Consider the following 27,298-nt stretch of genomic DNA (forward strand, 5'->3'; position numbering starts at 1 on the left):
TTATCTTCTCTCCAGAATTACAGGCAATTTTGTGTGCCTCATGTCATAAATGCTAGTTGGCACTCTTTGTTTAAAAAATACTATCAGTGCGAACGAGTAATGCAGTCCTTACCCAATCAGCAATTTTAAATTTTAAATTAATATCCATCGATACCCGTGAAAGTAAATAACATGTGAAGGTGATTACTTACAATGAAAATACTGCTCCCAACAGATTTATCCAGTGCTTTCCTTACAAATAAAGCATTTAAAGAGATAAAGCCTGTCTCAGATTTGGAGTAATTTCTTAGCTGAAAAGGACCACAGCTCTCAAATTTTCTTATTACACATTAAGATAATTTAAGCTAATATTAATATTGGATATTAAGCCAATGTGATTCTCTTTAGAAAAACTATGATTTGTAAATCCAAAATTTTAAAGGTATATTTACTAGTAACTAAACTGTGGATGATTTTTTTAATTCATAAAAGAACTATTTGCATATTTAATTTCATTAATTGAAGGATCCTGTGAGAAAATAATGTTGCATGTATCATTGCTAAAGCTATAGTCTTTGTATTACTATCACGTTTTGGTAGTGAGAAGTATGTTGTTATTCTTTTCTCCTAAAATATAAAATTTTCCAATACCTAATAAAAAGAAAGCAGGGCTTTGATTTAAATTATAATTCATGTCTCAAAACAATACATTCTTAAACTAGTAAGAATATCATTTTAATAAGTCTACGTATGTGCAAGTAAAATAGAAATATTGTTTGAGCAAATGTCTTAGCTGCTAAAGCTTTAATGACACGTTCCTAAATCTGTAACAATTAAGATAAAAAAGTAGAAATGGTAATTAGCCATTAAACATTTTGCAAAAGAAAATAAACGAGAAAGAAAACTCAGCAAAATAAAAAAATGCTTAAGTGTTTAAAGCTATAATCATAATGCTGTTTTCTGGATAGGAACTTTGTTATGGGAAGTTGTAATTAGAAGGCAGATTTAAGTATATATTTCCAAGTGCTTGCAAAGTGAAAAGACTGGAGTACAGATAATGCAGCAATTAGTTTTCAGCCTTCACAGGCCATATCTCAGTCAGCCTTGGGTTGAGCTACGATGGGCAGCTACAGATGCTGTAATTAAATGCTCCAATCCAGTCAGTCTGCAGCTATATTAAACATTCTTGGAGGACAAAATATTTTGTCTGGACTATACAACCATCTCTAGTGTTTTGAAAATTTCTTAAAGTCAACTACAGGTCAATGGAGTATCTTAAGAAAAAGTCAATTTGATTTAATTCTTTTAATGAAAGTAATAATATGAGTATTATTTTGGAGAGATCAAATAAATTGGATGAATTGTAATTTAGTGTGTTCATAGTGAGAATCCAGTAGAAAAAAAACATTCATTTAATAGTTAATGTTGGTGATTTTTCTCATATTCTGTGTAGCGATTAAAACAGAAAGCATGGAGTGGTGTATTGGTTCTGCAGTAAGGATTGGGTTCACTTTCCTGGTGATTACATCATTACCTTCCGCTTGATAAAAATACTTGGCAAGTCCCCAATAAAGGGACCCTGAGTAAAAGATAGGCATATTTCTTTGCATTATTTTTAAAGGAAGTGATACTTTTTGCTTCTTTCATTAATTTCTTTCTTTGCTTTCAGAATTCAGAAGCATTTAATATCTTACTCTAATATTTCTTAATTTATGATTTCAATTATATTTCAACTTAATGGGTCAGAACTATTATTTATCAGTTTGACATTCCCTACCTTTTTTTCTTTCAACCAACTGACCAGTCCATTTGTCTGGGTAATTTTATTTGACTACATTTTCAACAAAAATAGCATATCAAGGGAAAAATATATTGCCACTGACTCTAAGTATAAACATTGTACATTGAATGTGCTGTAGGGTTTGATTAACAAGACATTGTAAGGCTAGTCCCATCTGGGTAGGATGTGCCATGGTAGAATGACATGTCTGGCAGAGTCAGAGAAATGCTAAACTATAACCTATATTTCATACTGATCATTTTTGATTTGCATTACCAGTAGGGATTAATATACACTTGCCTCTCTAACAACTAGGGAAAATTTTAATTAGGTTAAAAAATACAGAGAAAAATTGGTTTATAAAGTATTCATAATTGAACTCTTAGCAAAATTGGAAAGTGATGACCCTGCAATTTTTTTTAAATCCTTGTTTTCCTTGGTGGCCAGGATATTACTCACCTTCAATTTTTGACATCCTACCTTCAACTCTTTACATTTACACTATATATGCTTTTTCAAGTTCATCCAGTCTGTCCACATGTGTCAACAACCTTTTTCCCAGTATGTGGAGAATTTGGATTTTTCCCTTTAAATTGCAAGAACTGCGTGTTGATGATTTCTGAGCTGTCATACATATCTTACTTAGTATTATGAATGTTCCAAGAAGAAATTATAAAAATAAAATAGAGTGAGCAGGGGAAAAAGAAAGTTTAGGAATTTGAAGGGCTCAAAGATGTTCATTGTACCAAAAATTACCCTGAGAGAATGAAGTTAGATTATTAACCACAGTCCAAATTAGAAATGCTATCTACAGAAGGGTGGAAGCAATGGGAAGTCATTAATCTGAGGAAACGATGATCAAATGTACATTTTGAGAAATCATTCTAAACTGTAAAGTAGAATTTGATTTCTCTTTGTTCTTTTTTTTTAATTACTAAGGTATCATTGATATACACTCTTAAGAAGGTTTCGCAAGAAAAACAATGTGGTTATCACATTCACCCTCATTATCGAGTCCCCCCACCCCATACCTCATGAAGGTTTTCATACTGGAAGTAGAGAAAAAGTTAAGTGTAATAACCACATTGCTGTCTAGAGTATAAGTACGGAAACAAGGCTTGAGGTGGCTGGATGGTTTCAGGAGATACTCAGGTAACAAACCAAACAGGGTAGGCTTTTACTATATCCAGAGGTGTGAAGTGAGGAAGAGATAAAAATCATGCTCAGATCCCCAAGGTAGATAAAATGAGTTATTGCTCTGGGGCTGTAGGAGTAGAAGCAGCATGTTTGATGAAGAGGGAAATCAACAGAGCCCCAGCACACTGAATTTGTCAGGCTGTATCTCATTAGAGTAGAAGCTCCCCATAACCCTAATATGTGCATAGCAGAGAGTTCTGGAAGGGCTACCCTGGTTAATATCCTGCTATAATTAATAGCATTATTACTTAGAGGAAGAAAACAGAGTCCAAGGATGATGTAAAATATCATCATTATATCAAGAATGAAATTAATATTACTAGAGAGACTTCATTCTCAGAATGCCTTCACTCTAAGACATCTTCAAGCAAGTTCTTCAGACTGAAAGGAAATAACACCAGGTAGAAACTTATAAGAAGACATGAAATCCTTGAAAATGGGAAATATACTAGAATATATAGTTTTTCTTCTTGTAATTTCTTTCAAACACATACAACTGTTTAAAGCAAACTTTATAACATTGAATTGTGGGATTTAAAAAATAAGTATAAAATATATAACAATAACTTAGCAAATAGGGCAAGTGGAAGTATAGCAGTATAATAAAGTCTTATATATTATGTAAAAGAGTACAAAGTAATTCTAACTAGACTATACAAATGACGATCCAGAGAACAATTTGAAAATTAATATAAAAAGCTATGGCTATGGTTAAAACCAACGTAATAATAAAAATATTTAACCCAAAGAAAACAGAAAAATACATAGAAGCAAAAACATTTTAAAAACACAAAGAAAAACAAACAAAAAACAGTATGACAAATTGAAAACAGAAGCCAGATGGTAGCCATAAATCCAACCATAGCATAATTACATTGAATGTCAATGAACTAAAAAAAAATTCAGTTGAAGTTCATTTTGTCCAATTGGATAAAAAGAAAAACCCAACATTATTTAGTCTCAAGAAATGCAGACTTACATTGGGGAAATAAAAGATAAATGTGTACTATTTTTTAAAAAGCATAGAAAAGTGATGACACTATATTCATATCAGAAAAAAATATATTCAGGACCAGAGTAGAAAGTGAAGATCATAATAATCAAAGATCACTTCATCAGTGACTACAGTCAACAATACATGGAGCAGCAGGACCATCCTATCAACACAAGAGTCATGAGAAAAAATGCTATTTTTTTGTTGTAAGTCTCTATGTGAATCCATTGTTGCTTACAGACATAAAGCACATATTTATAACTATCCCTATTCTCCAAAAGCTGGAATCCACCAACATGCCTTTTAACAGGTGACTAGATAAACAAATTCTGGCACATCCATATATTGGCATCCTGCTCAGCAATACAAAGGGAAAAAATTGGTTAACACAAAATCAATGAGACCAAAGTATTTTGCTATATGATAGAAACCAGACATGACTCAATTTATATGACATTCAGGAAAAGACAGAACCCCAGAGATAAAAAAAAAAAACAAAAAACAGGTAAGTGGTTGCTAAGAAGTTGAAGGATGGATTATTTGTAGTGGGTATTCAAGAGAATCTTGTATGACGCAGTTATTCTATGGTGCTCTTATGGCGGATACAGAAATCCACACATTTGTCAAAAAAGATAGAAAAGTTCACTGCAGAGTGAACTTCTCTGTATGAAATTTTTTAAAAAATCAACCAGGATATTAAGGGGACCAGTCACAGAATGCGACTGTCACAAATAAAATCAAACTTCATAACAAATGTATGACATAAGCTCATTAAATGAAGTTGAGACAAATAGACTGACCTAAATAACTTTGGAAAACAGTTTTGACTGGGTACACTAAAATAAATGCTAAAAAAATTCTGTATATAAACAACATACTCTTTTTGAGTAAATTTGTTTCTCACAGATGTAAAGATTAGCAATTCTGAAATGACTTTACTTGTATACCAAGGTTGAACAATTAAGTAAATAAATTATAGATCGTGGGAACTCAGTTGCTCACTTGTCAGATAAAACCATTATAAATAAACAAGTGGGAATGGCTAGAACAATCCATATGATGATGGTTTAGTCAGAGAGAGCTGAATGAGCCTTTGGGTTGTGACGTATTTTCCAAAATGCTAGGTAGACTGTGGACTGTGCCCTCCTTAGGGAACTTCAGACAAAGGCTGGCAACAAAGCCCTACGTAACTTCCATCTTACTTGGAACCCGTCCTTGTGTGTACAAGTACCTGACTACATGTTTACCGGGTGTCATGCTCCCTTGCCTTTTGCTCATGAGCCTCCTTTGCCCGGTAACTCTAAAACATCTTTTTCCTATTTTTTCTTTTTCCCCACTGGAGAATGCCTCCAGTGGAGAACCCAGCCTGCCGTATTTAACTGACCGGGGTTAGGCATATTTGCCTAATGATATCCTTGTTCCATTTGTTAAACTAACAGTAGATAGAATTAGCTCATATAAATGATGTCATATTAGAAATTGTCTTCTATTTATTTGTGAATAAAATAAGGGAATGAAGAAGTCTTCTTTAGCCTCTGCAAGGGAAGGCATTGAAAACTTACCAAATGATCACATAGAAAGGTAATGATTGATGGAAAATTAGAGACAGTGACACAGGATTGAGTAAAAAACTGCACATGGCAATTTAGAGTACTTTGGGGATAATTTAACTATCAGGAATGTTGTATTTATGGACTGATTTTCAAAATATACCCTATATATCAGTGATTTATACTAATATTAAGACATTGAGGGGTCACTACCCTGGGTAGTCTTTTATCGTGATCCTTCCTTTGTGCCCCATTGTATCCTTTACAGAGTCTTTTGTTAAATAAGTATTGAACTCATAGACACACACTATTAGCTAAAATTCAAGATCTGAGAAGCCTAGAATTGTCTTGTTTTGTTTATCTGCTTAAATGCTTCACTCTATCAGATTATCAATCTTAGATGACTTGCACTCATTGTATATCTGCTGAAGGAAATAACTCTTACTTTTTCTTTCTTGAATAACTTATATTCTTTAAATTTATAATGGTTAAATAGATAAGAAGACCAGAGTCAAATATTATGCATATCTCAATAGGGAAGTCATTGGATTTATACATTCATTAAAACTCATTTGTTTAAAATCAAATAATTTTCTTGCAGAGATTTTAATAGGTATGATACATTGTTTCTTCTATGTTATTTTAAATAGGTAATATTCAATTGCTTCATTTTGACATATGATGTGTTATACATTTAATATAATAGATTTATGGGAACTTAGATCTTTCAAAATTTGCTCTGGCTAAAAATGTTTTATCAAATGTACATTTTGTGGATAATGCATATTGATTTTCAAAGTTCTGAGAGATACAGATATACTTTGTAAAGTCTATTGAATAATCCCTAAAATATTCAAAAGAGCATTTTTTCTTTGAAATTTAAATGTGACTTAATATTTCTCAAAATATTATTATGTTTTTCATACACAAAACATTTTACTATATAGAAATAAGATACAGAAATGTTTCTGATTCTATTCAATTCGATTTTAGGCTTTTACCTAAATCACTTCCCTTAATCACCCCAGTTGAGGATTTATACCATGAAATTCTGAAACCAAATCATTTGATTGATAATAATCAATGAATGCTTAGAGGCATAGCTAACTTTTTTTCAAGGTCATTTAAAAAGGCATTTTGGAGCACTTTCAAACAAGAGTGAAATTGGTTCCTAGGACTTTATATTTGGGATATTTTTCAAAGCTCTTACTATACACTGCTTGTATAGAATCACAAGAATTGAAGTAATAATTTTCCTCAAAACATATTATTTTCAACTGGTAGACAATTTAAAGATTAAATACAAAGCAAATAATTTTAAATTAAGATTATTTACATGAAAATACCTGAAATTTATTAGATTTTTTAAAAAGTTTTGAAAAACTGAAGAGCATGAGGAATAGCTCTGCTCTGGGATCAAATTCACAGAACCTGGGACCGGATGGCAAAGACAGAGGCATGGCTTCCCTGTGCCTCGCTTCCCTCAAGTACAAAGAGGGGGTAATGACCATATCTGCCCCTTGAATCTTGCTGAGGCTAAAATGAGTTGACAGATATAAATCACTAAAAATCGTACCTAGTGTGGTATTTTAAGTTCTGATTGTCGTTATCACCGCTGTTACCTAGAACACGTGCCAGGGCCCGCCTTATGCTGATTGTGTCCTCATTAGTGAATCATAGCTCCCTAAACGCCAGAAATATTTTCATTCCCATGTTATAATTATTGTTGACTTATTTACTCTGAGTAGAAATTTGCAGAAACAACAGATTTACATTTATGACTGGTTCCCTAAGTGAAATTAGTTTTGTACAACGTGATGACAAAGCAAGACTGCCTGGGAGACTTGTCTTGTCACAGGAGAAAAATTCTTGAAAACGTTAATCCTGTCAGTGGGATTAAGATATGGGATTAAGAAAATAACTCGAAAAAGATTTAGGCTGAACTCGAATGTGTTCATACTTATTGTTCCACTTACAAAGCAAAGGATTTTATACAATTTTCAAGTGACACCCCCCGCCCCCAACAATATTGTGCAGTTTATTACAGCAAGGGAAGAGGACTGTTGTACCCCAAGCTCACCTGCTCCTCATTAAACTGAAAGCCAGCGTCCTAAAGTTTGTATGCTGGGGTAAAAATATACAGTACGAAAAATACAAATTTTCAGACAAGAAAATTCCTTTTATGTTTCATTTCAACATACCATTGGAGACCTCCATTGCTTTTGAGGACATAAAATAAGCTTGACTGTTAATGGTACTGTGGTCACTGTTGATGTTAGGTGATTGGTGATTTCCAGATAAATGCCAACCTCTTTTGTGTTAACAATCTGTGGTTTTTTGGGTACTCCTTCTGGTATTTTTTTCTTCCCTTCAATGTGGCATCTGCGTTTAGAGGTGGTTTATGTAAAAAGTGCCTTTTATTGATGGCCTAACAGCCAAAGACCACCAGAAACTCATCTGTAATTGAACACAGTTGAATTTCGTGCCTCCTCCCTGTAAGGAAACAGCACACCTTGGGCCATTTGAGGATATTTTGGTGAGAGGGTTTTAATAGAAGCTTGGTACAGGATTTGGGCTTGTATTTACTAAATTTGGAGACGGTTCCAGGCAGTTTGGTTTTTATTCACATTGAATATTGTTAGAAAGTGGAGTATTTTTAAATTGTTAACTAGAACATGGGAGAAACAGATCAGACTGAATCTGTAATTAGTAAGGAAACAGCAGAAAAAACAGGAGAGGATGTTTAGCCATTTATGTTTGGACGGTGCTCTTTTTCGTGATAGGACGGACATGAGTGTGGTGTAATCTTATTTTTATCTTGCCCTTTCATAGACACAGAGACCCACAGGTATTCTATCAGGTTAGTTAAGAACGTCATGGCCGGATGGTAGAGCCAGTTCAGTTTAACCAACACCAGGCAGGGGCAGCTTTGTTCTTCCTCATTTTAATTACTCACAAAATATTTTATTAACATGTATTGGTGACAAAAATCTTTGAGCTACAAATATAATATTGAATAGAAAGAACATACCTGAACATGTATACAATGCTTCACTCATTGCTCTTATCTTTCTAGTAGATGTCACTGTGTCTTTATTACTATCATTTGTATCTCCTCATACCTCCTGACAGAAATGTACTCCAAATGTATTATTTACTAATTTATAACATTGTCATGTCTTTATAAATATCTGAATTCTGCTATTATTGAACAATTTTTAAACAACATTGTTTTAAGTTTAAATCATCATAAAGAAAAAGTCAAACTTCTAACTAATACAGACCGCAGTTCAGCATTTTCATATTTTATAAACATCTATAATCCACGGAAAGCTTTTAAAAACAGTATTTTTCTTTAAGAAGTTTAGTACCATGAAGAACTTGATACTAAAAGTGATTCATACATACAGTCAAAAGTAACATACAAATGTGATTGATGCAAATTTCAATTAGAGCGAAAATAGTTCAGTTAAATGCACATTTCAACTACCAATACAATTACAGTTGGAACCTAAGCATCACAAATTGATTCTGCAAATAAATGACAAAGCTGTAAAAGGAAACTAATGAAAACAGGTTTTTAAATTTTCCTATCAACTCTGTATGCAAATAAAATGTTTATTACCTTGGTTTCTCAATTTTAAATTGTGTCAACAGCATATAGTTTTCAGCAAAATAAAACCTCAGGGAAAGAATAAGCATATATATATATATATATATATATATATATATATATATATATATATATATATATATATATATCTTTTTTTTTAAATACAACTTGGAAATTCAGTTGCAACATTTAGTGTGAGAAGGCCAAGTATATTTCATTACCACTTTGCAAGAAAAGGTTTTAACAGTTTCTCAATGTGTGGAGATCCGAGGTCTGTGGGTCACAGAGTATTTTATGATCTTGTCCCACCCTAAAGAGATATTATTTCAAATGAGTGAATTTCATTGAACACATCTTTATTTTTTATCACACATTAACATAATAACTAACATTAACATCTTTGACATTGGGATGCATTTTTATAATAAAGATATATTAATCACTATCAGAACTTAACTGGCAGGTTTGGCCCTGAATTGGTTTCCTATTAGTAAGTAATTGCCATAAACTTAAAAGAACATAAATTTATTATTTTATAGTTCTGCAGAAATCTAAAATAAGGAGTTGGCTGGTCTGTAGCCCTTCCGAAGACTTCTGTTCCTGTGCCTTTCTAGAGGCTGCATGTATTCCTTGGTTCTGGACTCCTCCTTGTATCAGCCCAACATCTTGCTTTCCTTCTCTTCCTTCTTCCTTTTAACTTCCTGGACTTTTGGAGAACTCTTGTAGAACCCATGTGATCACATTTAGGGCCCACGTGATAAACCAGGATTATCTCATTTTATCAAGATCCTTAACAAGCCTAAATAGGAATTTTCAGATTCCTATTTTCCATTTAAATTACATTCACAGGTTTAAGGAATTAAGGCCTGAATATTTTTGGGGACAATCATTATTCAGTCAATCACACTGTCCTTAATGACACATGAAGTAAGATCCTTAAAGTAAATGGCAGGTTATAATCAATGAAAAGCGTTAATGCGTCTCCTTCCTCCTTGATTGTATTCCCTTCATATTGATTAGTGTTCCATTCCCTGGACTTTTTATCTTCTGGCCTTCATCTCTTTCTAGAATGCCCTGCCCATCCCTTTTGTACCACACATGCCTAACCTTGATAATATATAGCCATTCTTTAGGATTCATTTCAAACATTAACTCCTTCAAATACCACTCATGATGCCTTAGTTGTCCTTTACTTGATTGTGTTAGTTGTCTATGCTACGTAACTTATCACAAAGTGACAAGTTTAAAACAGCTCGCATTTATTATCTCAATTTCTGCAGGTCAGAAATGTGGGCACAGTTTAGCCGAGTTCTCTGATCGTTGTTCCACAGGCTGAAATCAAGATGTCTTTGGGGGCTGTGAACTAAGGCCCAGATTCCTCTCCAAGCTCACTGGTTGATGGTAAAACTTAGTTTCCTACAATTGTAGCATGCTGTTCTTGCCTACTTACAGGCTGTCTGCTTGGAGTTCTCAGCTCCTAGGGCCCACATGGCCTTCCCTGCCAGGTAGCATTCTCCACAACACAGCTTTCATTTTGCTCCTTGTAGGTAAACAGAATGCCTCTGCCTTCTTTTAAAGTCTCCCCTGATGTGGTCAGAACTAATCAAGATAATCTCTTTTTTATTTGACACAAAATGATTTGATCAGATGATTTTAATTGTATGCACAAATCCCTTCTGCAATATTATGCAACATAATCATAGGAGCAGGCCCATCACATGCACGAATCTTCCCCTAGTCAAAGTGAGAGGATTCTGCATGTCATGGACACTGGGTGTGGGGCTCATCGAGGCCATACTGGAATTCTGCCTACTACAGTGCCTCCTTAGCATGGGAAACTGGCTTATCACCCTGCATTAGCTTACTTGCTTATTTGAATCCTTCATTGCTTATAACTCCAGCACCTACCACATTGCTTGCCACATATCAAGAGCTCATTAAATATTTGTGCAATGAATTAATATACAAATCAGCATGGTATTGAGGGTACAGCGAACACACATATTCTGTAAAATAGAAAATCAGGAGTGTTTTCGCAAATATCAGTGTGAATTACTGTTCTGCAACCTAATACATTATTATATGCATGAAATCACTTATGAAAGAGACAAGCTAATTTAACTTCTCACCAACAAAGCAAAACACCTAGTCTCAAAATTAAATATTTAGAAGTAGGTACTTAGAAAAAAAGGGTCTGCATGAAAACGTTTTGTTAAGACAAATTCATTTTTTTATTTGTTCCTAGAAGATATTTGTTCAAAGTGATTTCCCTTATTATACAAAGAGAAACACTTTCACTGATAAAATGGTATCTAGAAATGTATCATTTGTAATACACTTCAATATAATAATGGGTTAAGGACAAGGAACAGGCCTTGTTGCTGTTTGAATTCTCCACATTACTTACCATAACTCTTGCAAAAATGACCCACTTAATATTTTTTTTAATTTAAGGAAACCTTTATTTTTGTGCTCTTTGGGAATAGTTTTGTATTTTTATTTTTTTACTGTAAAAAATTTTATAATAAAATATTATAGTAAAAATATTTATACTAAAAATATTTTTCCTAAAATATTTTAATATATTGTAATATTTAATAGTAAATATTATATAAAAATTAAAATATTTTGTAAATATATTAAATAAAATACAATACTGAATAAAATATTTTAATATTTTTACAAGTATTTGGAAACTTGAAGTTCTGCATGTCTGTTCAGCTGGGCACTGTTTTCTATACTCTTACTGTATAGATGTTAACTTTCTGATTTTGGTTCCTTCACTATATACATTGTTGATGCCTTCAGCAGTTTATTGGGTCACTTGCCTTTTTTTTTTTTGCTTGTGATCAGAATTGGAAGAACTACTGGGATCCTGAGGTTTTAGAATTTTCCCAACTGCCACTGTACTTCTAAACTTTGGAAATTTTATTGCTTATTCTAGTTAATTTTATTATTCCCTCATCCACACACTCGTGAAATTACTGAGAAAACCTAAGCAGCTAAGAGATTTGATGATTATTGGACATTTTCTTCTCTGAGATATTCAGCCAGGCACTTTTAGAACCTATGTCTGTACACATACGCTACACGTTTTGGTGAATGAATGTTTCTATTTAAATACTGTCGAAGTAGCTGATACTGAATAGTTTTACTCTCCCTGGAAAACTTGGATTCCCTTGGGCCAAGCCATCTTATTTCTTATATCCAAATAGTCATGTACATTTCACCCAATGACAGTCACTTTATTTAGATACAATTTCTGAGTAAAACTTAAAACAATTTCAGAACTGGTGTTACTATTAAAATTAAGACCTCACTAAAATGTCCCTTTTTCATTGTTTACTTGTTTTGAGAATAGCAACGAATCCATCAAGCACAGCTTATACTGGCGGCAACCTGCTTGGACCAGAAGGCGGACACAGGGGAGGCAGAACATTAATGATGCACTTTCTGAATTACAATGTCTTCAGAGAACATTGTTTAACAAGAGGCGAAAAGTATGAAGAAAACAAAACGGTATTTTTAAAAATTCTGTCACTTAACGATGTTGCCTGCTGGTACTTTGTTAGATGAAGCATAGAAATTCATAAGTAACAGTTCTTTCTTAAACCATGACGTACAAAGAATCACAATGATAATATGGAAAAGAATTAGGAGTCATTGCCTAGAGACAAATTTGAAGGCAATTATGAGGACCCGTGCCAGGTAAGTGACAGCAGGCACTGGGTTTGCTCATTAACTAAGCTCCGATGCTCTGATTCTTCCTCTGTGAGTTTGGACCTTGCCAGGCTAATAATCCTCATGAGAATGGAGCTGCTTGTAGAAAAAAAAAATGGAAAGGTTTCCCCTTGGGAACCAGGGCCAGTGCAGGGAAGGCTATGATGGCTCACGCTTTGAGGTCAGTATGGACGATGCAGTTCCAACTCTTGCCTGCACGGCTTTTGCTGTGAGAGTTCACTCCGCCATGGCAATTCTGGAAGAGTGGTCCAGCTTAGCATCTGATGGTGCAACCGTGATCATTTACTGACTGTATCCTGTCTTGAGTAGCAGAACCAACGGCAGTTATTTTCACAGACTACCCCAACTTCTGGCAAATTCAGTGTTAGTTTTGTGAGTCCTAATGGTAGCAAATGAGAAAGTTTAATGAGCTGTGTCTTCCTTGTTCTGGTAAAAGAATTAACTATTTTTCCTTTTTTTTAGTGGTAGTTTTTTTAAGTGTTTTTTTGTAGGTATGGGGAATCGCTGTTTACAATGACTTAAAATAACTCATTATTTTAGACCATCTATTTCCCCCTACACACACACACACACACACACACACACACACACACACACACACTTATACACATTTCTTCCTGCTGAATTATATATTATTGAAGGGATGCAAATTTATAGAGCAAAAAGAAGGCAGGAAGAAAAGGAGAAAAACTGAAAGAAGGGAAGAAGTAAAAGGAATAAAAGATACCATGAATATTGGAAAATGGATTTTTCTATGGAAGAACATGCCTAAAATAGGTAACTTTTGTTGAGACAGACAAATGTGAACTGGGAATAGCTAAGACGCATGAAGAGGGGAAAAAAAGAGAGCTAGAAGGATGTTCAAAAAATTGTCCATCTTATTTTACCTCCATTAAAATATATTTTTACATGATTCCTCAGTAAATTGATAAATGGTTAAAATAATATAATATGGAAAAAAGCATATTGTGATAAACATTTTATTTTGAAGTGGTATCATTTAACTGAAATTATGAATTATTTTCTTGAACCCAGTGCTTTGCAAATGCACATCCTTAAGGACGCTGACTTTTTTTTTAAGTACGTGAAGCAGTCTAGGTATAAAACAACGATCATGGTGCAGCCTTAGCAAACTGGAATATCTATAGAGATATTAGTGTTGAATTAATTTTTATAACATTTTGCCAGCTAAGCATAACATAATTTTGGTCTGTGGCCACTTGTTTGCTACTCCTGATTTAAATCAACATTGCCATCAACTTTTTTCCAGATTTTGGCACTTGAAAGATCGTGTTTTTAAGTTTGTGAAATTCTCAAATTACCCTGAAACAAGTGATTGTTCTTTTACTTCTGAGGTCAAACCCACAAGTGTTTTGGGATGCTAGGAATGGTCCTTAAATTTCTGATGTCCGCTATAAAATAAGGGAGGCTCAGTGTTCCGCCTGAGAGATTAACAACATTTTTGGTTCTAGGTAGCCTTAGTATAGTGATTATTCATGGTTATATAGGGGCACTTCTGGTATATATATATATATATATAAAATGTGTGTGTGTGTGTGTGTGTGTGTGTGTGTGTGTGTGTGTGTGTATATATACGATGTTTTTAAAAGTTTCCATAAATATTTTAAATCATAATTCCTTATACAATAAGAAAATACAATTTCTAAAATTTTCAAATATACTATGTATGTTGCAGTGCTACCTATTAAATTTTGGATGTGAAGCATATTATGGAAAATGTAAATTTAGGCATTTGATATATTGATGCATTTCATAATAGAATTATCCATTTTATTGGACCCAATGAAGGAGATTTAACCACCCTAGAACCAAAAAATTATTGAAAATTAGATTATACATGTAAATTGATACCAGCTTAAATGGAAGACACTGTATTCTTAATTCTTTATCAAAAATAAAATAGTTTTGGAAATCAAATTTCCTGAATTCAAGTTAATAGCATTTGCTACATTACTAGATGCATGGAACAATGATTTAATATGTATATGTGATTTTATAAATCTCAAATATTATGTGGTTATTCACCACATTGGCAATACAATATTAAGACGCTTTATATTTTCATTACAAAATATTATCAGAAATTGTGATTGAATACAACTAATGTATGGATGTTTGCTGTATATTTAAGTATAAAATTAATAATACATCCATATTCATAGAAGGCTTGTCTGATAAAAATTTCAATTCCAAATGGTAGTATGGGATATTTATCAACAAAGACTCATATAAATGCTGTGACTGTATTTTCTGGTAAAAATAAAATCAAAACAAGACAAATGCTTAAAAAATGTTTCCATATAAAATGATTAGTTACACATAACCCATAGTTAATAACTTAGAAGTAGGTGAAACCACCATTTTTTTGTTTGTTTTTTATTGTAAACAAATTTTGGTTTTTGTTTATATATTTATCTACCAAAAGGTATCTAATTAATTCCAATGGTTCTCATGTGGATTCTTTTCTATGCTTCCTTAGCCCGGAATAATCAACACTCAGAAAGCATATTTCTTGATAATAAAAGAATGCTTTGTTTAAATGTTTTTAAAATTGAAATATAATTGATATAAAATCTTTTATGTATGTGTGTTGGTACCAATTTCTGTTTTTTTTTTCTTTTAAGGGATCATTGATATACAATCTTATGAAGGTTTCACATGAGCAACATTGTGGTTACAACATTCACCCATATTATCAAGTCTCCCCCCACAGACTCACCATTGCAGTCACTGCCCATCGGTGTAGTGAGATGCTATGGAGTCACTAGTCTTCTCTGTGCTGTACTGTCTTCCCTGTGACCCCCTATATTATGTGTGCTAATCATAATCCCCCTTAATCCCCCTCTCCCTCCCTCCCCACCATCCTCCCCACACACTCTTTCCCTTTGGTAACGACTAGTTCCTTTTTGGAGTCTGTGAGTCTGCTGCTGTTTTGTTCCTCCAGTTTTGCTTTGTTCTTATGCTCCACAAATGAGTGAAATCATTTGGTACTTGTCTTTCTCTGCCTGCCTTATTTCACTGAGCATCATACCCTCCAGCTCCATCCATGTTGTCAATGGGAGGATTTGTTTTCTCCTTATGGCTGAATAATATTCCATTGTGTATATGTACCACATCTTCTTTTTCCATTCATCTACTGAGCAACACTTAGGTTGCTTCCATATCTAGGCTATTGTAAATAGTGCTGCAATAAACATAGGGGTGCACGTCTCTTTTTGAATCCAGGATCTTGTTTACATAGGGTAAATTCCTAGGAGTGGAGGTATTGCATCACATGATGTTTGTATGTTCAGTTTTTTGAGGAACCTCCATATTGCTTTCCACAATGGTTAAACTAATTTACATTCCTACCAGCAGTGTAGGACGGTTTCTCTTTCTTCACATCCTTGCCAGCATTTGTTGCTTCTCGTCTTTTGGATGTTGGCCATCCTAACTGGTGTGAGGTGATATCTCATTGTGGTTTTAATTTGCATATCCCTGATAATTAGCAATGTGGAGAATCTTTTCATGTGCCTCTTGGCCATCTGAATTTCTTCTTTGGAGCAGTGTCTGTTCAGATAGATCCTTTGCCCATTTTTTAATATGGTTATTTGCTTTTTGGATGTTGAGGCATGTGAGCTCTGTAAGTATTTTGGATGTTAACCCCTTATTGGATATGTCGTTTAGGAATATATTCTCCCATACTATAGGATGCCTTTTTGTTCCACTGATGGCGACCTTTGCTGTACAGAAGCTTTTTAGTTTAATGTAGTGCCATTTAGTCATTTTTGCTTTTGTTTCCCTTGCCCAAGGAGATGTGTTCATGAAAAAGCTCCTCATGTTTATATTCAAGAGATTTTTGCCTGTGTTTTCTTCTAAGAGTTTTATGTTTCATGACTTATATTCATGATCTATTTTAGGTTTACTTTTGTGTAGGGAATTAAACAGTAATCCAGTTTCATGCTCTTGGATGTAACTGTCCAGTTTTTCCAATAGCAGTTTTTGAAGAAACTATCTTTTCCTCATTGTATATTCATGTCTCCTTTTTCATGTATTAGTTGACTATCTATGTGAGGGTTTATATTTGGGCTCTCTATTCTGTTCCATTGATCTTTGGGTCTATTTTGATTAGTGTAGCTTTGGAGTATAATTTAAAGTCAGGGAGCACATTATGTCTAGCTTTGTTCTTCTTTCTCAGCATCGCTTTGGCTATTTGGGTCTTTCGTGGTTCCATATAAATATTAGGATAATTTGCTCTAGTTCTATGAACTATGCTATTGGTATTTAGATAGAGATTGTACTGAATCTATGAACTGCTTTGAGCAGAATGGCCAGTTGCCGATATTAATTTTTCCTATCCATGGGATAGATTTTCATTCATTTCTGCCTTCTTCAATTTCTCTCATGAGTGTCTCATAGTTTTCAGAGTAAAGGTCTTTGACTTCCTTGGTTAGGTTCATTTCTGGGTATTTTATTCTTTCTGATGTGTTTATAAATGGAATTGTTTTCCTGATTTATCTTTCTGCTTATTCATTATTAGTATATAAATACACAACAGATATTTGTGTATTAATTATGTATTCTGCAGTTTTGCTGAATCCAGTTATTAGTTTAAATGGCTTTTTGGTGGAGTCTTAAGGGTTTTCTGTGTATAATGTCATATCATCTGCAATTAGTGACAGTTTAACTTTTTCCTTACCAATTTGGATGCCTTTTATCTCATCATCTTGTCTGATTGCCATGTCAGGACCTCCGAGCTATGTTGAATAAAAGTGGTGAGAATGGACATCTTGTCTTGTCGCTGTTACGTTGTCAACAGTGGATTTGTCATATATGTCATTTTTATGTTAAGGTACGTATCCTCTATACACATTTTATTGAGAATTTTTATCATGAATGGATGTCGAATTTTGTCAAATGCTTTTTCAGCATCTATTGAGATGATCATGTAGTTTTTATCCTTCTTTTTGTTAATGTGGTGTATGACATTGATTAATTTACAAATATTATGCCCTCCTTGCATTCCTGGAATAAATCCCACTTGGTCATGATGGATGATCCTTTTGATGTGTTTTTTATTCTGTTCGCTGATATTTTGTTGAGGATTTTTCCATCTGTGTTCATCAGGGATATTGATATATAACTTTCTTTTTTTGTAGTGTCTTTGGTTTTGGTATTAGAGTGATGCTGGCCTCAGAGAATGAGTTTGGAAGTATTCCCTTCTCTTGTACTTTTTGGGATGGGTATTAGCTCTTCTTTAAATGTGTGGTAGAATTCAGCTGTGAAAACATCTGGTATTAGACTTTCTTTGGGAGATTTTTACAAATTCAATTTCATTGCTGGTTATTTGTCTTTTCATATTTTCTCTTTCTTCCTGAGTCAGTCTTGAGAGGTTGTATTTTTATAGGGATTCGTCCACTTCTTCTAAGTTGTCCAATTTATTGGCAAAAAAATTTCCATAGAAGTCTCTAATATTTTCTTCTGTGGTATTTGTTGTGACTATTCCTTTTTTGTTTCTGCTTTTGTTTATTTGTGCACTCTTTCTTTTTTTCTTGAGAATTTCTGGCCAAGTGTTTTTCTTTTATGTTTGCTTTCTCAAAGAAAGTAAAAAAAAAAAAAAAAAAAACAGCTCTGGGTTTCATTAACTTTTTTCTATTTTTTTGTTCTTCTCTATTTTGTTTTTCTGCTGTGATATTTATTATCTCCCTTCTACTAACTTTGGGTTTCACTTTTTCTTCTTTTCCTATTTTCTTTAATTGTGAGTTTACACTGTTTATTCGGGATTGTTTTTGCTTCTTGAGGTAAGCCTGTAAGCCTGTAAGCCTGTACTTCCCTCTTAGAACCACTTTTGTGGGATCCCCACGTATTTTGAACTGACGTATTTTTGTATTTACTGGTCTCCACATATAGCTTGATTTCTTCTTTGATCTATGGGTTATTTAGAAGCATGTTGTTTAGCTTCCATGTGTTTTTTTTTCATGTAATTAATACATAGTTTCACTACATTTTGGTTTGAAAATATGCTTGATATAATTTCATTTTTTAAAAAACTTATTACAGCTTTTTTTGTGTCCTAATATGTGATCTATTCTGGATAATGTTTCAAATGCATGTGAGAAAAGTAAGCATTCTGTCACTTTTTGGTGGAATGTTCTGTAGGCATCTGTTAAGTTTTGATCTAGTGTGTTATTTAGTGTCTCTGTTTCTTTATTTTCTGTCTGGCTTATATGTCCATTGATGTAAGTGGAATGTTAAGGTCCTCTAATATGATTGAGTTGTATCTGAAATTTAATTTGATTCATTTGTTATCTGCCAATTTATATCAATGTCTAAATAAGTTATAAACTTAAAAAAATGTATCATTATGGTTTATGGTATTCCATGATGTCTTAATTACATACTTTATAATATTTGGTTTTATTGTTAATGTACATAATGCCATATAGACATAGAAAGCATCAACTGACATTTTATTTCTAATTTATTTACAACTATACTTGTATATTTATTAATCATTTCAATTTCAATGACACATTAAAAATGAGGCAGCTAGATGATAAAAGTGAAGTGAAGCAGAAGCAAAATCCTGTCTAAAGAGCTGCCAATTCCTGTGTTTGTTTGTGTCGTCTTGATGGCTGTGAGCTGCCCTGCTTTCTGTGGAGGCCCCAGGTACACGTGCTGTGCGGATGCAGGGCTGCAGAAATCCGGAAGCCAACTACATACCTCCCAGGGCATTGGCAGTCCTGTTGCTGCCCAGGACATACACATTTGAACAAGAGCAATGGCACGTGCAGAGGTGGAGTGGCCGTGTAGACGGCACGGCGAGCCTCGGGGATCATGAAGAACCAAGGGACTGACCAGCAGAAGCTACAAACTGCTGCCTGGGGTAACTTCAGCTCATGCGGTCACCATTTCCTTGAGATAATTCAGAAACTGTTCTTTTTCCATTGTTAATGGTAAAATAAAGAACAGATTCTCCTTATTACTTTTAAAAGACTGTGATGAAATGTGAAAGCTCTTTTTAACCAAGGCTTAAGTACAAATTCAGTATCAACTTTCAGGTCACTGTGCCCTTTAATGTGCCTTGTCACACAAATCACTTTAACAATCAGGTAACTTCTTGTTTAGTAAACCCAAAACAATCTGGGAAAATTAACTGACCCAAAAGTAACCTATTTACCATAGGTATTATTTACTGACAACAAAAAGAATAGAGTGAAAAGAAAATCAAATTGGATGTTTTCATTGTTGCTTTGTAAGCTATTACCAAATGTCCATTGTGATTGTTCTTATTTTGACTTTTTAAAGTTAAAGAGAACTGAGCAAGATAGCTACTTAGAAAATTTTGTAGCAAACTGTGTAATAGAATTCTTAAATATGAGAATTCACACTGTTTCTTTAAAAATGAAATGCATTAAGATGAATACAGCATTCCTTGGAATAATTAGTATTACCTATGTTATTATGAAAGGAACATTTAAGAGTTTTCTCTTTTCTATTGTTTTCAGCGGTTAATGCATTCTCCTGCTTATGAAGTCCAGGCTATGCTGGCCTGAGATGTGAACAGGACATCGATGACTGCATCCTGAATGCCTGTGAGCACAATTCTACGTGCCAAGATCTGCATCTCGTTAGTATCCATGAGTATTATTAATATATCTTAATTTGGGCTAGCAATATTAATCCCTACAATTATGGTTAACTTTTGCCATTCTGGCTGGCTTGTATGTATACACAAATCCATACTTACTAAGATTAGACTACAGGAATTCAAGCAATTTTTTTAAGTTACTTGTTGTAAAAAATGTTTTATTCACCACTGTATATAGGTTGATGTAAATATGGTTAAACAAATGGCTGATTCTTTGGATTCACAGTTCTTGGTGATATTGAATGTGTGTAAAATAGCAGAAATTATTCTAAAAAGTGCTAGTCTGATAGTCACCTACTTTTATCTAACTCAAAATTTTATATATACACACACAGTATTCTTCACTGTTATTTGTAATCCTAAATTTCACTTTTACTTCCATCTCCTGTTGCATTCCTCCATCATTTCCTTCACTCTTCTGTGTTGGTTCTGTCCCTTTAGTATGTGTCCATTTGTCATTGCGTTTGTCACAAGCGTGTACCATTCTGCCTTAAACAGCCTGTGACACAGTTAGCAAATCAATGGGATCACCTCAGGCTCCTCATTTTTCAGAAAGCCTGACATAAAAGATATCTACTCAAGGTGGATTCACTGACTGGATCCAGAAAATAAATGACATACAACACAGGTTAATGCTTCAATACTAGTTTAGGCTTATGGTTTATCCTCCAGCAATGGAGCTGATTTTCACAAAAGGACCACACTCATCGAAGTTAGAAAAATAATGCTTTGAAACCCAGACTTATTTTTGTAGTCCTATTTTGACTATCAGTGTACTGAAGTTGTTTGTTTTTATAGTGAAAGGATAGTTTGTGGCAAATTGTTTCTTTCTGACACAAAACTGAATTATAACTGATGTTTGGATAGCCATGCCCAAAACAGGGATGATCCGTCAGTTATCTGGCCACTGTAAGGAATGTGGAGAGGCCCGTTGCTTTGTCTTTGTTCATGTAGAATGAATGGTTCAAGCCAGTCATTCTAATCCCATCCCACTGTGGGATTCCTGTAGGGAAGAGCATGTGACCCTACGCTGGTCTGTGAGGTAAGAGTGGAGTTCTTTCAGGAAAGGTCTTCTCTCCTGCACCGAGAATACAAGTAAAAGGTAGGTGTGAACTTTTCTAGACCTTCCAGTTTTATACATTGGATTTTATACATGTAATTGCTGTTGCCATTTTCAGACCCCAAGAAGGGGTGTGGGGTGCTTCCTAATGATGAGTGACCCTGAGGTCATCAAAACTAAAAGACAGAGGAAACCTAGCCCTTAACCAATTGATGAACTGCTGACAGAACCCCAAGGGTGCCTGCCCAACCTCTGGATCTAATTATGTCTGATCACTGTGGCTTATTTTTTAATACGGCTTGAGTCAGAGTTCCTTTTACATGCAGGCAAATCAGCTAATTTCCGTAATTCAATTACCTTTATTTCAACCTATGATTTCAGCCGTAACTTCAGCATAACAGGAGTTTACTACAGTAGAAAGAGCATCATGCATATCATAAGATTCCATTTCTCAACCTGATCTTCGCACTACCTTTCTGTATGACACTAAGCCAATCATTTGATAAGTCAGGGACTGTGGTTTTGGAAGCTGTTTGATAGCAAATAGAATTTTAAGCATAGTATTATCTCATTTATCCATATTATAAATTGCTAGTAGGAAGCTATTGAGACTAACTTTAGGCTAATATTAAAATCTTGACTCCTACTTCCAGAAATTGTTATGATAAGAATAAAAAATAACTTTAAAAAGTCAAATTCATAAAAACAGAGAATAGAATGGTGGTTACCAGCCTCTCGGGTATGGGGGAAATAGGGAAATGCTGGTCAGAAGGCACAAGCCTTCAGTTACAAGGTGAGCAAATTGTGGGGATCTCATGTACAATATGGTAACTGTTGTTAATAATACTCAATTGTATGCTTGAAATTTGCAAAGAGAATAGATCTGAAGCTTTCTCATCATACACACAGTAACTACAGAAGTGATGACTGTGTTGATTAATCTTACTGTGATAATCATTTTATAAAGTATACATATATCAAGTCATCATGTTAGACACTGTCAATTATACCTCAATAAAGCTGGCAGGGTGGGGAGAGAATAAAGAAACAAAGCAGATAGAATCAGGAGTAAAAAGGAAATAAAGTTCTCCAAGTTCAGCACCTAGATTATCATGTTTTATTAATCGATTTAAAAATGTTTTAATATATAAGGATATCATTGAAGTTAAGTAACACCTAATCATAATTCATATATCAATTGCAAGAAGAACAGGAAAATGATAGGTTTGGCAATGTTTCCAAGAGAAATGTATGGAGACAACTGTTTGAAAAACTAAAGAATATTCAAAGCATTTGATAGCTTTTGGATATTGTATCTGGAGAACTAAGATTAGCCTCGAATTTAGTGATTCTGTAGAAGGACTCAGAAAAACTGTTTTGCTCATAGAGAGGATTTGCTGCATTGAGAAGTTACAGATTAATAACGACTAAGAAAAGGCATAGAGGACAAAGCCGAGGAGAAACCAGGCACAGACTTCCAGATGTCTTCTCCCGGGGGAATTGCACGGCCAGCATGTAATTCTCTCAGAAACGGTGTGTGACAACAGGTATGAGTGTTGCCAACCAGGAAAGCTCATTTACGCCATGGTGTCCAGGGTTTTATTCAGGTCAGTCACGAGACCTGGACTTCAGCTGATCAGTCTCCAGCTCCTGCGGTTTCCAGACTGGCACAGGATGTTCAAAACGCAGCTATACAAAAAAAGGCTTTCACCATAAATCACTTTATTAGCATGGACTGTGTGGCACAGTCCCAGGTATCAGGTATCAAACACACTCCTGTCAGACTGGATTTTCCAAGGCTCAGAAGTTATCTTCTAGGAGCCAGGAAAGGACCAGACCTTCCTTGGAATTTGTAAGATTTAAGCATCCATGCCTTCTAACTATTGCACCAGTACTATATTTACTATTGCATTTTTGCGTAGGAATAAATAGTACAGAATTGAGCAAATAATGCATCATATAATAATAAACTGAAACAAGAAATCTTTGCAAAGACTCTAAGTCAGGCAGAAAGAGCTGAAAACTCAGATAAAGCCTGGCTAAAATAGACAATATGAACAGCTGAAATAAAGTGAGGTCCAATTTGAGTTTCATATTTGCTTCCTCTCACCAACACAGTAGTAAAAGACAAATTATAAAATGCTGAAACTTTGAAGTGGAAGAGTAAAAGAAAAGCATGATGTGATATCTCTGCAAAGTATTTAATGATTGTGATAAACAGAAAGATGAATTTATTCGATCTATAAGGTACTCACATGTGGCTGTAAGTCCTTGTCATGTTGGCAGGACTCAACCCAAGTAATCCCATTGACATTAGGTTTGCTTCTCCTTTGGACATGTTGTGGGTGCAGCTTTAAATTAACATTTTGACCTTTGTAGCATTTCCTCATGATTAGATGTAGCATCATGCATGTGAGCTTAGATAAGTAGCAGAAAATGAGAAGACTCTGAAACCAGGATGAGAAATATTTTGTAACAATCAGCCAGTTTTCTTTTCCTTTCTTTATAGTTCAGTAAACCTAGGAAAACTTGGGATGCTTAGCACATAGTAAGACACAAATGTTAAGAGTGGGTAGAGTACAATTTATTCCCTCATGTAACCTTCTTAGGTATTGTTGAGAATAACTACTTCTTTGTGGTTATATAAATATGTATGATCAAATTATTCTAGTATTTTCCCCTCTCATTTGACTTTCATTTTCCTCTGTATTGTACATGAATAATGAATGCTTAATTTTGATAACAGCAGGAGAAATAAAAATAGTGCAGAACTAACATGTAGAAAGAAATTCTTATTAATATACAACTATACCAAAATTTATACATATTGTGTATACTGGCATACTACAGATACAAATATTCTCCCAAACTTAAGTGCCAAAGACAAACTGAATTGATCTGTTTTCTAGTGCAAAATAAAACTGCCTTTACCATCATCACCATATGGTTGAAAAATCCATCAGTCATTTGAGGGCTGCCCATTCCCTCCCTTTGGGATTGCAGGGTAAACACCAGGGGTAGTTTAAGCCAAGCTTATGAAGGAACAGCCCCTGCCATGTAGTTCATCTTGGCTGCTACTGAAATGCCCATTGTGTAATCTCCATGTTTCTCTCAAATATAGGTTAATCTGTCAAATGATTCCAATCTTTTGATACCAAATTTGGCTCCTTGGACCTTCTCTGCACCCCTCGAGTGCATGTGGCTTGACTAATTAGTGGTCAGTTCCCAATTGTCCCTTCACCATATCCAATTGGAAACACTAAAATCTCAAGTTCATGCCCTCCATCAGGGTGGAATCAGTCCAGCTGCTCTCTGTCCAAATACAGAAGCCCTCATTTCCTTCATGCCCTCCATCTCCATGAAGATTTGCTTAATCTCATTTGATGGTTAATTAACACAGCGACTTTGACTCAATCTAAGAGCTTGGAAGCTCCAGAATTCTCCAAACACACAGAACTATCTAAATATACTTCTTGATGGAGAAAATAAAAATTCCATGTTTGTAGCAAAAAAAGACAATAATGAATTTCTCTGTTATATAGAAATATAAAATTTTTCAAGCCTCAAATATCTTAGCTCATATATAATTTTTACCCTCACTGTGTTGTATATTAATATTGCCTTTCAGTTGTGGATCCCATAGAACATCATCTGAAATATTAAACCTCCAAAAAATAATCATTTCCTCATTTATTTTAAAACCTAAGTAGGTTAAACATCGTATAAATTTTGAGTAAAGTGAAAGAATCGAGATTATATGTGGAGATTGTCTGGCTTTGACATGGGTTTCTTCCATGATTTAGTACAAGTCACTTAACTTCCATGATTTAGTACAAGTCACTTCTATGATTTAGTACAAGGGCCATAGAATGAGGAGTTGTTAGAATATTCATTCAACAATATGGCATTATTTCATTAATATAAGGAGAATATAGCTTTGTTCTACTTAAATACAAAAACATACATAAGGAAGTGTCTTTTATTTGAATGTTTAGTTAGGTTATCAATTTCTTCAATAAAATAAAAAAGTTGGACACAGTTGTTATTAACCAGGGTATTACCTTTTAATATATGTGTGCTTAACATTCTGATCTAATAGATGGATCCAGGCATGCAGATAATTTATAATTTCTTGTGATTTTGATGTGTACTTCTATTTGAGAGCCACTGGACTAGAAATCTAGATGGCACTTGGTAGCTTTAAACTTCTGTGATATTGGGGATGGAATACAGAGGGTTTCTATTTCATGTGTATTAATAACTCACAATTTATCACCTTAAGGAAGGTCTGAAAATTTGAGAGGTTTCTTCCTAGTGTTTTTAGCAGCATAATTTATTGCATCTTCCATTTAAAAGTACTATTCTCTTTTGGATTCTTCCAATTTTTTCAGTGCTTTTGTTTTTAAGACAAGAGGAATACATCTAATTTTCTCTTTCCAGTCTTTTTGTGAGGGAGATAACAATATATGGCTTTTTCCTTGCTTGTAATAACTTAGTGAAGTGTCACTTTCTTTATTGACATTTGCTAATCAGAAAATCTGTGCATGAAATTATAACTTTTCATACAGGCTGGGCATAACCGTTCAAATCATGCTGAGAGTTTTAAAAAACAATCAATTGCTGATATAATTAGTCAACAATGTCCCAATGATTCAATTAAGTGTTTCGATTAAATTGATTAGTTGCAGCATCTTCAGTAGTGAATTTACAGGCAAAAGTTTAATCTAAATCTTAATGTATTAGCTAACAACCAAACTCATTGTTAAAAAAGACACTGTAGTGGTTAGGTAGCACAAAATGAAATCTTTGGTCATGTCCATTCTAAATATCCTACTTCTGTTTATGTAGAATAAAATCTGCCTAAAATAGTTGTATTGCCCAGATTTCTACCTTTCATTACACAGATCCTTGCTATAAGAATTTGGGGAATAATTCAGTATGATATTTATGAAAATGGTTCATTACAATGGGTGTCTGTTTTCTATCCTTTCTACAATACAGTAGATTATAGAATTGTTTCTCTGGGTAATCCAAGACTAATAAAGAGTTTTTGTTCACTCAACTATGACTTATATAATTCTTTCCCCATCAGTTGTTCCCCCTCAATTGTCAAGTCAGATGTCTGTCTGAAGCACCCCACTTTTTCCCCTCTAATCTGTCATTTGGAGCCTGTCATGGCCTTGAAACAGATAACCAAATTTATTAGGATTATATTCAAAGTAAAGTAATAGAATCTGAGAAAAGATTTGATGATCCATGTGAGTAAGGCAACACATGACCTTTTAATACTTTGGACTTGTGAAATCTATTTTGGAAGCTCAGACGTATTTTTCTGTCTTTCTTATTCCAAGATTCATCACAGAGAAGTTAGGTTTACAGAAGGTTGAATTTTGAGGCTCAAGAAATCCATAGAACAGTAATAACTAATAAATATTGTGTGATAACAGAACTGATTAGAGAGTGGAGTTTTCCATTTTCAGACTCTAATAAAAATGGACGGTTCCCAGAAATAGTCCAGCTTAAAAAATTATTTAGAACTGATTGAATGCAATTTCTCTTGCCAATATCAGCCATAATGCATCAATAAATGGGTTTATTTTCAAAGAATTATAAGACAGATTAAGCTTCAACATATTTCCATGCAAACATTGTATTTTTATATTATCATTTGTTGTATTTATGTACCTATAACTAGAACTCAACTCTAGGCTTCAAAATTTATTTCTGAGAATT

General features: G+C 34.0%; 1 protein-coding gene across 1 annotated transcript in view; it reads left to right on the plus strand.

Annotated features, from left to right (window-relative positions):
• The window catches only part of EYS (eyes shut homolog), a 1,533,253-nt gene that overhangs the window by 499,694 nt on the left and 1,006,261 nt on the right, over positions 1–27,298 (plus strand). The window contains 1 exon segment of the mRNA XM_073224289.1: positions 20,363–20,484. Coding sequence (XP_073080390.1) covers positions 20,363–20,484 — 122 coding nt within the window.

This window comes from Manis javanica, chromosome 16 (genome assembly GCF_040802235.1).
Source record: "Manis javanica isolate MJ-LG chromosome 16, MJ_LKY, whole genome shotgun sequence".
Taxonomy (NCBI): domain Eukaryota; kingdom Metazoa; phylum Chordata; class Mammalia; order Pholidota; family Manidae; genus Manis; species Manis javanica.